Source organism: Rhineura floridana, chromosome 8 (genome assembly GCF_030035675.1).
Source record: "Rhineura floridana isolate rRhiFlo1 chromosome 8, rRhiFlo1.hap2, whole genome shotgun sequence".
NCBI lineage: Eukaryota > Metazoa > Chordata > Lepidosauria > Squamata > Rhineuridae > Rhineura > Rhineura floridana.
In genome coordinates this window covers 92,554,315-92,567,406 of record NC_084487.1, presented here as the reverse complement: position 1 = coordinate 92,567,406, position 13,092 = coordinate 92,554,315, and the positions used below count along the sequence as shown (strand labels likewise).

Sequence of the window (13,092 nt, the reverse complement as noted above, 5' to 3'; positions counted from 1 at the left end):
TACGTCACAGGGTTATTGCGGAGTAAAAACCTTTCTGGGTTTCTTGGAGGAAATAGACAATAGGAAGATATAAACAAAGAAACATACATTACCAGAATTTCATTAGTTGAAACATTACACTCAGAGTTGACGGGAAGGAGTCTCGCCCTCTACATAATAGTTATTTGAACCACCTGCGGTTTTTAAAAATTAATCCTAAATCTTTTCTTTGGTCTTCAGGATGTCTGGTCTTGTTACCGTTACATTATACTTTTGATAATGAGTAGAGTTTTAGGTATAGATATTCCTTTTTCTGGGAAGGGGCGGTGGTTGTCTAGGCCAAAGGTAGGAAGCCTGTTTCAGCCCAAGAGCTGCATTCCCCCATGGGGAACCCTTCCAGGGCCAGCAGCAAAAGTGGGTAGAGCAACAGGTGCAACTCTCACCTTTGCCCAATAAAAACCAGGCATTTCGACATACAGCCCCAGCCACACATCTCTCCATTCTCCATCCTCCAGCCAGGCAAGCAAGAGACATTATCACAGTTCAGGGCCACATTGCAGGCAGGCAAAAGCCTGGGCACAGCAGGAACATGGAAAGGTGTAGCCTCTGGATCGGGGGGCGGGTGGCCTAGGAAGAGTCCCAAGGGCTACAGAGGCTTGGAGGGCTGCATTTCCCACCCACTCCCAACCTGAGGGTCCTTGCCGCTGGTGTAGAAAAATGTCAGGTCTTCCCCAAATTGATCATAGAAAGCTGCCTCATACAAAGTCTTTATTGGTCCATCTAGCTCAGTACTGTCTATGCTGACTACCAGGGGCTGTCCAGACAAATTTTCCCCCCAGCCTTACCTGGAGATGTTGGGATTGAACCAGGGACCTTTTGCCCTTTCATACTATGATTCTATATGAAATAGGTTCTTTCTCAATAGAAACTGCTTTGCAAGGGCCTTTTTTGAGGTAATGTGTTTCATATCTGTAGGATGGGGCTTGGGATGTTTCTGGCGGGTGCACCCATGTGCTAATTGGCTAGCCATATTCCTTGATACATTTTCCTGAGCATGGATTTGTGGATTGGTCCTATTCTAACAGACCTCTTTCAATGAAGTGTTTAAAACGTATGCAGCTCTGGGAACCCCCCAGGATGTTCCATCCAAACTGGTTCTAGGTCAGCCAGCAATAAACTCTTGCTATATGCGTTGGAAACGGGACAAGTTTCTTTCTTTGCCGAAAATAGCAGTGACCTCCTCTTGACTGAATGCTTATGATGCTACAAGAAAGGGAAATAATTGGTATTACCATGAATTAGAGACTGAAAGAGAACCAAGAATCCCAAGTTCATGTGGGGCTGGTATCATTTGAATTTCACTTAAGGGTGGATTCCATCATATTGTTATTTATGTCATATTGTTATGTACTGCAATGCGCTCTACGTGGGGCTGCCTTTGAAGACGGTTCGGAAGCTGCAGCTTGTGCAAAATGCATTGGCCAGATTGGTAACAGGGACTCGACGGTTCGAACATATAAAACTGATTCTGGCCTGCTTGCATTGGCTGCCTGTATGTTTCCGAGTTCGATTCAAGGTGCTGGTTTTAACCTATAAAGCCTTACATGGCTTAGGACAACAATACCTGATGGACTGCCTCTCCCGACACGAACCCACCCGTACACTACGCTTAACATCCAAGGCCCTCCTCCGGGTGCCTACTCTGAGGGAAGCTGGGAGGGTGGCAACAAGGGAGAGGGCCTTCTCAGTGGTGGCCCCCAAATTATGGAATGATCTGACTGATGAGGTGCGCCTGGCGCCAACACTGTTATCTTTTTGGCGCCAGTTCAAGACGTTCCTCTTCTCCCAGACATTTTAGCATGTGTTTTTAAATTGCTTTTTAAAAATGTGTTTTTAAATTTGTATATTTGTTTTTAATGTTTTTAATTGTTGTAAACCGTCCAGAGAGCTTCGGCTATGGGGCAGTATACAAATGCAATAAATAAATAAATAAATTTATGCTCCAACAGGTGCCAGTTTGGACGCCTTATTTAAGGATTAAAGCTAAGTCTTGAGTCACACCATCTGCGTTTCATGATAGGGTTTCACGTTGAACACGTTTCGCGTTGTTGGTTTTTTACGTGATAAATTCTTGCTGTATAATAGTTGCTTAGTTTATGAGGAGTCATTAACACCAGTTTGCTATTGGGAAATGGTTTCCCGTTAGCTCACTACCCAATAAGAACAGGCTGGGCAAGAATGCCGAATGATAAAACCCATAACAATCTGAAGATACGGGCAGTTTATTGCACACTAAACTGGGAGGGACACCACTCGAATCACTGCATCAGTATCTCCCCCTGCCCCTTAATTGTATCCAGCCAAGAGAAAGCTAAAAGGAATAAGATTAGTATTATTATTGAACTGAATGCAGGAATATGGAATTGCACAGTAAGGATCATATTAATGTGTTCCATTCTTTATTTGGTACAAAATCAGTTTCCAGTCTTTACGTGGAGAACAGTTAAGTCAAAGGAAGCAGAATTGTGTTTAACATTGTTAGTCAAGCACTGATTGGGGTCATGAGAAAGCAAGTTGTGCATCTAAAAATAGTCTTAATTTGGGGGGAGGGAGGAATGGAAAGGAAATATTTTCTGACACCTACCAAACACACATTTCAAGCATAAAACGGGTATGCTGGGTAAGTATTACTGCTGCTGTAGAATCTGCTTTACCAGTGAATGGAAACGATATATTTCTTCTTATACTGTTCACATTTTGGAGACCATCAAAGCCAATTGATCATTTTATTAGTTGGAGTGTCTTTTCATCAAGTCTTATGTTGGATAAAACTCAATAATCATTGTAGCCGATATTTTCCCCTCTATTATTGCCAATGTGTCACCCTGCTGCTGAAATAATTGCACTGGCTACCTATTAGCTACTGGGCTAAGTTCAAGGTTCTAGTTTTGGTGTGCAAAGCCCTATACAGCTTGGGAACATGATACCTGAAAGACCGTCTTATATACCCAGTTGATCACTGCGCTCTGCAGGTGAGGGCCTTCTGCAGATACCATCTTATCAGGAGGCCCATTCCACATAATATAGGAAGCGGGCCTTTAGTGTAGTGGCACCTACCCTGTGGAATTCCCTCCCCTTAAATATTAGACAGGCACCATCTCTGTTATCTTTTTGGCACTTAGTGAAGACCTTCCTCTTTCAACAAGCCTTTTAAGTAAAGACCTTATCCCAGTCTGTGTCTGTGCTGGAATTGCTTTTTAATACATTTTAAAGCTTTTTTTTTTTAAGATGTTTTTAAAGCTTTTTTAAAAATGATTTTAAATATGTTTTGTTTTAATATATTTTAAAGTCTGTTTTTATGATGTTTTAAAGTGTTTTTAGTGCTTTTGTTTGCCGCCCTGGGCTGCTACTGGGAGGAAGGGTGGGATATAAATCTAATAAATAAATAAATATTAACATCCTCTATGATGAGTAGATGGAACAGTCAAATATTCTGTGTTTTGGTTGATAATGCTAAAATTGGAAACATTATGTGTTGTCTCTGACTAAGGTTTACCCAGAGTAGACCCACTGAAATTAATTGACTTAAATTAGCCACGTCCATTAATTACAAAGGTCCTCCTCTGTACTGGAGTAGCATTTTTTTAATAATTCTAAGCAAGAATGTATTGTTTTTATGTGATGAAATATCAAATATAATTGACATTGCACAACTGTTTTTGTGATGGAAGTGTAAGATCTTTCTTCCTCAGCATTCACGAAAAGGTAGCTGTGAGGTTACTTCACTATGAAAACTGGTAGTCAGCAAGCCTGCAATGTTACCTGCTCGCTTCGCTTGCCATCCCTGCCTACTGTCACCAACACTCCTCCTATGGGTCGCCAGCTCTCCCCCTGCACACGGCTCACCAGCTGTCCCCCTCCCTCACCCCACCCCATGGGTGTCCAATGCTCCCCCATGCCATGGGTTGACAGTGCTCCCCCTCCCTCCCTCCCCCAGGTCACCAGCACTCCCCCTCCCTCTTCCGGGTCACGAGCACTCCCCCTCCCTCTTCCGGGTCACCAGCACTCCCCCTCCCTCTTCCGGGTCACCAGCGCTCACTTCCACCCCCCATGGGTCACCAGTGCTCCTTCCCTCCCCATAGGTCAAGAGCACACATCCCTCCCTCCTGTCACAGACGCAATCATGGGTAGTGTGACGCTTAGAAAATATATTGAAAGAAAGGCATTATCACCAAACTCTCTTGCTGCACAAATATTGAGGGAAATGGAGTAGAACCATCTTGACCCGAGGGGAGAGGAACAGAAGCTGAGGAACTATCACCATCCAGCTGCAATAGTGGCCTCTCCCTCCCTCCCCCAGCTGTCACCACAGGGGCATCTGCAGTAGAACCACCTTGACCCAAGGGGAGAAGGGGAGAAGCAGTCACAGATTCTTTTTAAGCAAGCTATCTTTTCTATTTTATTGTAACATAAAAAATCCCATTACTTATTGTTGTAATAATCTTATGTAAACTGCTTTGTAAGGTCCCCCTGAAAAGCGGTATATAAATGACTTAAATAAATAATAAATAAATATATGTCCACTATTCCATTTTTACTTTAAAAATTGTCTTCTGAATTTTGGTCCTCAACTATGGGACAGGGTATTTGCTAGCTTTCTTGTAACTATTGAGAAAATTCTTCTACGTGCATTTATGTGTCAGTTTGTTGTCTTTTTCCTCAGGTCCCTGTGCAGTGGTCAGATATGGTCACTTTAAAAGCCAGAATGACCAATTATGGCGTGCCTAGATATCAGTGGCTTACTCACGCTTGGAATTTCTTTCAGAGAGAGGTAAGTGGCCAAGCACATTGCTTGATACTACCCTTCCCCAACCTGGCACCCTCCAGTCCTTTTGGACGACACCTCCCATCTGCCCCCGCCAGAATGGTTATGCCGGCTGGGCCTCAGGGAAGTTGAAGTCCACAATATCTGGAGGGCACCAGATTGGGAAAGACTGAAATAAACAAAATGCATTTGGCCAGTTTAAGCTAGCTAAACCTAGGTGATGGCATTATTGTTGTTATGATACATCCCTTTAAGAAAAACACCATATGGTTTGTGACCAATTCAACTATATTAATACGTAAGAGTGAACAATAAGTCTGTCTGTCTCCCTCTCCTGCCTCATGATAGTCAGTAACTTTAAACACACACAGTTATTTGTTGAAAAGAACAACCATATTGGATTGAGGGAGCGATCTTAACTCCTTACCCCCCAGCCTAGCAGCATTTTATGGACTGACATCAAGACTGCATCTGTAGTCCTGCCATGCACGACAGCCAGGGCAGAAGGTGGAAGGGCAGGCATATGGATGTGCCCTCATGGAGCTGGCACAGCAGTCAGGTCTGATGCCATCAAGTAACAGGGGTGGGGCTGGCTTCAGATCCACTGGGTCTCTGCTCAGCCGCACTACGTCACCAAAAAGCCTCAAAATGGAATGTTCTGTGGGCTGCCCCTGGCAGGGATCCTACCAGTGTTTTCAAACACTCACATTCGGTGGGCGACAGGGGGAGCTCCACATCAGTCCACAGGCAGCAGCTAGGGGAAAGGGCGAGGAGGATCCCATCGGCCTAAATCCAACCTCCCCCTACCTTTGTGGTGCAAAGGGGACTTGCATTGCTCTGACAGTAAATTAAGCTGAGAACAATCAACGAGTGAGGACAAGCGTTGCCCACCACTGAAAACTGTACTGGGTTAGATGGATCTCTGACCTGACCTCCGGTGGCAATTTTAGTGTTCATAAGTAAAAGAGGCTTATGGCCATACTACCCTGAACATGCCTGATCTCGGAAACTAAGCAGGGTCAGGCCTGGCTAGTACTTGGATGGGAGACCGCCTGGGAATACCAGGTACCATAGACTTAGATACCGTAAACTGTATCTGAATACCTCTTACCGTGAAAACCCTATGAGTATATCCAAAAGATTCATAGGGTCGCTATAAGTTGTAATTGACTTGAAGGCATATAACAACAACAAGTAAAAATAAGCTTTTCCCACAAGTGTGGTGTAGGAGTTAGAGCATTGGACTGGGACCTGAGAGACCAGGGTTCAAATCCCTACTTGTTCTGAAGTTCATCAGATGAACTTGGGCTACTCATTCTCTTTCAGCCTAACTTACCTCACATGGTTATTGTGAGGATAAAATCGGGAGGGAAGAGCCATGTTTGTACGCCACCTTGAGCTCCTTGGAGGAAAGGTGATATACAAACGTAATAATAAATAAAGCTGAAATCAAATCAATGCAGTTGCACCGTGTAGAAATTGCTAAAATTGACTTGAGAGGTTTTGAATTCAAAATTGAATTGAAAATGTCAATGTCTAAAGTTGGGCTTGGCATGGAATATTCAGAAAAGCATAATACTGAAGAGTTGGAAAGCGTCTGAAAGAATGCTTCCAAAAAATTGCAAGTACTCTTGGATTGCTGTTAAGTTAAAAGTGGCCAATTTTTGTGTGCCTTTTAAAAAAAACCTTGCATCTAACTGATGGTGAAAACAGCACTGGTTTTGTATATTTTTGTCTCTGGCTGAGGAAGAATCACAGAGCTGTTTTTTTAAAGAATGAACCATTCTATAGCAAAAGTATGGAAGTGCACAAGGTAAAAGCCATTAATTCCAGATACATGTTCATGCTCAGGAAAAGAACACTTTAGCTGCCTGCCATTCTCTTGCCCTGGTTGAAATCTGAAATCTATCACTGTTGCACAGGCTTCCTGTTTATTTAAATGTTTCCTGGCTACATGTAATAAGTCTGTATTTGTTTTAGAAAGAACTCAATAAATAGAATATAGAACTAACAAGTTTAAAGCTGTGTTCCTCTAAAGCTACTCGGAAGAAATACTGGCTTTTTATGAAGATAGACAGAAAGAATCCCAGTTTGTTTAACCTGAAAAATGGGTTCTTAGAGTAATTCTTCTTGCACTCTGGTGACTTGATTGAAAGGTGGAGTCACTAATGTCTGCGGCCAAAAATCAAATTCTGAATAGCTGTGGCTGTGGGGAGTACTTGTGTGGAATTGCTGACATGTGTAATAATCAAGACTTCATCCCTTGATGTTCAGCTTTCATTGGGGAAAAAAAATCAGTCTATAGTCTTTATACTTACAGGGGTTTAAGTGAAAATATGCAGAAGCATTTTACCCCAAATCTTCATTAAGAAGTCAACCTGTTTCTGCTTTCCAGTGAGTGAACCGACATAGCAATCGCTTGTAGCCAACTCATACTCAGGGTAGAGTCACTGAAATAAATGGATGTAAGTTAGTCCTGCCCACTGATTTAAATGGATCTCCTCTGTGTACGACTGAGGCCGCAATCCAAACCCTCAGTATGCCAGGCTGTGGGGGCTTTGGATGGAAATGATACATCCTTTTGCTCACTTCCCACTGGTGGTGTCCCTGAAACTGGATGTTCTGAGGGTGGGGTTGAGCCAGCCCAGAATCTTCTGGATCCTGAGCTAGTATGGCTAGCATCAGGCTCACTTTGGGCCCAATTGCTGTACCAACCAGGAGCTGCCTCATTTTATTTATTTATTTATTTTATTTAGTTTAATTTATATACTGCCCTAAGCCCGAAGGCTCTCTGGGCGGTGTACAAAAAGATAAAAACAAGCACAATATATAAATACAATAAATAATAAAAAACAAACAAACAAACAATAACGAACCAAACAACATCCAAAATACGGAAATGCTGTTTAAAATACACTTTAAAATGCCTGGGAATATAAAAAGGTTTTCACCTGGCGCCGAAAAGATAGTAGCGTCGGCGCCAGGCGCACCTCATCAGGGAGACTGTTCCACAGTTCGGGGGCCACTACTGAAAAGGCCCTGGATCTAGTCATCACCCTCCGAGCCTCTCGATGGGATGGTACTCGGAGGAGGGCCTTAGATGTTGAGCGTAGTGTATGGGTAGGTTCATATTGGGAGAGGCGTTCCACCAGGTATTGCGGTCCCATGCCGTGTAGGGCTTTATAGGTCAAAACCAGCACTTTGAATCTAGCCCGGAAACAAATAGGAAGCCAGTGCAGACGGGCCAGAACAGGTGTTATATGAGCGGACCTTCTGGTCCGCGTCAACAATCTGGCCGCTGCATTCTGGACTAGCTGTAGTTTCCGAACAGTCTTCAAGGGCAGCCCCACGTAGAGCGCATTGCAGTAGTCCAATCTAGAAGTTACCAGAGCATGAACAACTGAAGCGAGGTCGTCACTGTCCAGATAGGGACGTAGCTGGGCTACCAATCGAAGATGGTAAAAAGCATTCCATGCCACCGAGGCCACCTGGGCCTCAAGAGACAGGGAAGGATCGAAAAGAACTCCCAAGCTATGAACCTGTTCCTTCAAGGGGAGTGTAACCCCATCAAGAACAGGATGAACATCCACCATCTGAGCAGAGAAGGCACTCACCAACAGCGTCTCAGTCTTGTCTGGATTGAGCTTTAGTCTGTTAGCTCCCATCCAGTCCATTATCGCGGTCAGGCAACGGTTTAGCACGTTAACAGCCTCACCTGAGGAGGATGAAAAGGAGAAATAGAGCTGCATGTCATCAGCGTACTGATGACAACGCAGCCCAAAACTCCTGATGACCGCACCCAGCGGCTTCATGTAGATGTTGAAAAGCATGGGGGACAGTACCGATCCCTGCGGGATTCCACAATGGAGAGTCCAGGGTATCGAGCAATGTTCCCCAAGCACTACCTTCTGGTGGCGACCCACCAAGTAGGAGCGGAGCCACTGCCAAGCAGTACCCCCAACTCCCAACTCCGTGAGTCTTCCCAGAAGGATACCATGGTCGATGGTATCAAAAGCAGCTGAGAGATCAAGGAGAATCAACAGAGTCACACTCCCCCTGTCCCTCTCCCGACAAAGGTCATCGTACAGGGCGACCAAGGCTGTTTCGGTGCCAAAACCGGGCCTAAAACCGGATTGAAATGGATCAAGATAATCAGTGTCATCCAAGAGCCCCTGGAGCTGGCCAGCAACCACCCGTTCCAGTACCTTGCCCAAGAACGGAACATTCGCCACAGGTCTATAGTTGTTCAGGTTATCTGGGTCCAAAGAGGGTTTCTTCAGGAGTGGTCTCACTACCGCCTCTTTTAGGCAGTCAGGGACCACTCCCTCTCTCAAAGAGGCGTTTATTATCTCCTTGGCCCAGCCGGCGGTTCTGGTCCTGCCAGCTTTCACCAGCCAAGAGGGGCAAGGGTCCAGAACAGATGTGGTCGCCCGCACCAGTCCAAGGATCTTGTCAACATCCTCAAGCTGTACAGACTGAAACTCATCCAATAAATAAGGACAAGACTGTGTTCTGGATGCTTCGTTGGAACTCACTGTCATAACATTGGAGTCTAAGTCCCGGCGAATGCATGCGATCTTATCCTGGAAGTGCCTCGCGAACTCATCACAGCGGGCTACAGATGAATCCATAATATCCCGAGGGCCAGAATGTAAAAGCCCTCGTACAATTTTAAAGAGCTCCGCCGGGCGGGAGAGAGATGCCTTAATTGTGGCAGCAAAATATCTCTTTTTTGCTGCCCTCACCGCTACTATATACCGCTTAGAAGAAGCACTTACCAAAGCATAATTGCATTCGTCAGGATTTCGCCTCCATCTGCACTCAAGCCTCCTCCTCTCTTGCTTCATCACTCTCAGCTCCACGGTATACCATGGAGCTGTATGAGCTCTACATAGGAGGCGGCGCATGGGAGCGATCGTGTCAACCGCCCGGGTCAGCTCCGTATTCCACAATCCAACCAGGGCTTCGACAGGAGCGCCAGTCTTCTCAGTCAGAAAATCCCCCAGAGCCCTTTGGAAACCCTCAGGATCCATTAGTCTCCAGGGGCAGACCAATTTAATAGGTCCCCCACCCTTGCAGAGGGAAAGGGTCGCTGTGAGCCTAAACTTCAGCAAGCGGTGATCTGTCCATGACAATGGGGTAGATGACAAATCCCCAACCACCAGATCACCATCTCCATGCCCAGTGGCGAAGATCAAATCAAGAGTATGTCCCGACACATGCGTTGGGCCGGTAACAACCTGAGGCAGCCCCATGGTTGTCATGGATGCCATGAAGTCCTGAGCCGCCCCAGATAAAGCAGTCTCGGCATGGACGTTGAAGTCCCCGAGTACTAAAAGTCTAGGGGACTGCAACAGTACCTCCGAGACTACCTCTGTCAGCTCAGTTAGGGAATTTGTTGGGCAGCAGGGCGGGCGGTACACCAACAAAATTCCCAGTCTGTCTCTCTGGCCCAACACAAGGTGGAGACACTCTAAACCAGTCGTCACCTGGACAGGGTGCTTGGTGAGTGAGAAAGAACTCCTATAGACCACAGCAACCCCACCTCCCCGTCCTTCGGTTCTACCATGATGCTGAACCGCATACCCAGGTGGGCAGAGCTGGGAAAGAGCAACGCCTCCCTGATCGCCCACCCAGGTCTCAGTTATACACGCCAGGTCGGCAGCCTCGTCCACAATTAAATCATGGACAAGGGAGATCTTATGGTGAACCGACCTGGCGTTTAACAACAGCACATGGAGATCCGAAGGCTGACTGATAGAACAACCATCAGTCCTGGGGATGTGAGGAGAACCGGAACAAGTCACAGACACTACTTGTCTGGGACGAGTTCCCCTTATCTGGCACGTTCTCCTCACAACGCCATACCTCCCATTACCCGTCACTACGCTAATTGGGGCACCCGAACGTCTCCCCGGTCGATGTATAATACTCTCTCCCAGGCACATATTAAAACAAATAAAACTCACATATACACACACACCAAGTCACAGACACTCACACAATGCACATTCACACCAATACACACTAAATTCACACACACACACGACATACACACACACAATCCTCACTCATACAACACAACAACATTAAAATAATAAAGTGCCAGTAGTGATGGCAACGTCCACACTCAGGTCTAGGCAATAGCAGCCGCAGCAACAGCGTCCACAACGGTTCTAGGCAAGCGACAGATGACAATAGCAGGTGACAATAGCACACAGCAATCGACCGCAGCAGCTGATAGAAGCAGGCAGCAGATGGCAGCAGCAGATGATAGCAGCAGCACAATGATGGTATTAGCGTCCTCTCCCGAGCGACAGCAACCCTATCCAGGCCAACGACCGCAACAGAGATCCAGACAGCTGGGGCCTGGTCCTGCAAGGTGCCCACATGCAGAGCAGGAGCCCAAGAAGGAGAGAGCAGAGATGTTGGCCAAGCAGCAGCAGCAGCAAAGCAGGCAGATGGCTCTCCCTCCCTGGGCGGTGATGGTCCTCTTCCCTTGCAGGCACTGGATCTCAGAGATAAGGTCCCCTTCTATTGCTGCCACCTTGAGCAGATGCAGCCATGGTTCCACTGAGCTCTGCTGGCAGCAGCAGGGAGTTAGGATTGCTCTGCCAGTTCGATGCAGCAGCTTTATCGCTTGCGATGGGAGACGGGGATTTATTTTTGCACTGCCCTTTCTAGCTGAGTCCAGCAAACTCCAGTAGGCCGTGGTTATTTCCTTGATTGCTGAGATGGACACTGAAATTCCTGGCTTGAGCATAAAATGATGGGCACTTTTACTTTTGAAATGTTTCTTAAAACTTAACAATTTATTATAGTAACTTGATGAATAACTAAACATTTTAACAATATTTGTGGTTTGAATTTTTATAATGCCCCTCCGGTATATCCTTAGTCTCCCGCAGCAGCCCCCCCAAGACCCCCTAGCTATAGGCTTGCCAAACACATAATTGTTTTTGAAAAAAGTTGAATTGAATGTCAGGGAAGGAACAATAAGGTTTCAGTGCTTCTCCACCTTTCTCTTCTGAAAACGGAGGCACACGAAGCTTGTCAAACCCCGCCCCTTTTTAACTGTGGGAGGCGTTTGAAATCTTTTTTTTTTTTAATTCAGCTTCAAAGTGATTTTGCAACTGATGGGCAAATCAACCCATTCCCCTCCAGGTGTAGCTAATGGAAACACTTTGCTGTTGAAGACACTAGTCGCCAAGCCTAAGTATATGTAATCTTACACATGCAGCAGAGAGGATGTTGTTTCAGAGTGAGCCCTCAAGGCCCAGCAACACAAGATCTGTTACTCCACTACTATGCAGAGCACACATGTAAATGAGCTGTATTCAAAACAGAGGGCAAAACCCGACTTCCTTTATATTAGAATAAATAGATACAAATCTAAAACCAGTGATACTCAGAAACCTGAATAAGCATTTCAATCTCCTGGACATTACAAGCTTGGAAGTTGTCATGCTTCAGAGGTGTCAGGCCCAGGACGGGACTCAGGAACCAGGCTTGTGGTTGAAAGCAATTCAGTTTTTATTAAGGTAATATCCAAACATAGACTGCGCCTTCTCATGAAGCAACACAGAGTTATAGATCCTGCGACGTGGAAGAAAGTTGACAGAGCAAGGAACTGCTTTCCCGCCTGTCTCTTAAGAAGGGGGCAAATGGGCGCGGAGCCTTTCGCTCCTCCTTACTGGACCCTCAGTTGCCACCCTCCTCCCCCCCCTTTCTTGTCTCTTCAACTGTCTTCGAGTACGCGGCGACGGGGGAAGCATGGCCCCCTTCTGAAGTCTCCAACTCCGGTATGGGGGAAAGGGAGGGGGCAGGCTTTGAACTTTCTTCAGGCTTCTCTGTCTGGAGCAGCCCTCCCTCTTCCCCCGTCTGCTCTGAGCTTCGGAGCAGAGGAGGCGTGGGAACGTCCAGGGGAGATTTTGCAACTGTAAAACCCTCAAGGTCCCTGTTGCTAGGTAACTCTATCTCTGGAATTTCCTCTGCTTCGTCTTCACTCCACTCGGGCGAAGTGGCCCCCTCCCTTCTCTCCAGTTCTTGTGAATCCCATTGATCTAAATCCCCGGGACCCCAACCCTGCGTCCCGACATCATCCTCTCTCCCAGGCTGTGCTCCCCCCCCCGACTGGCTTGGGGCGATGGGGAAAACGTTGGTGAAGAAGTTTTACCAATTCTGGAGCATGCACGTCAGTTTCAGCCTCCCAAGATCTATCTGCTGGCCCATAACCCTTCCAGTGAATCAAATACTGCAATTTGTTGTGCCTTATTCTGGAGTCCAGG

General features: G+C 46.2%; 1 protein-coding gene and 1 pseudogene across 10 annotated transcripts in view; both read left to right on the top strand.

Annotated features, from left to right (window-relative positions):
- Positions 1 to 13,092, top strand: part of TSPAN12 (tetraspanin 12) — a 92,691-nt gene that overhangs the window by 68,571 nt on the left and 11,028 nt on the right. For all 10 annotated transcript variants that reach the window (XM_061640083.1, XM_061640090.1, XM_061640089.1 and 7 more), the window contains one exon: positions 4,703 to 4,810. In XM_061640083.1, coding sequence (XP_061496067.1) covers positions 4,703 to 4,810 — 108 coding nt within the window. The remainder of the gene's footprint in view (positions 1 to 4,702; positions 4,811 to 13,092) is intronic.
- LOC133363455 (5S ribosomal RNA) lies at positions 5,773 to 5,881 on the top strand (annotated as a pseudogene).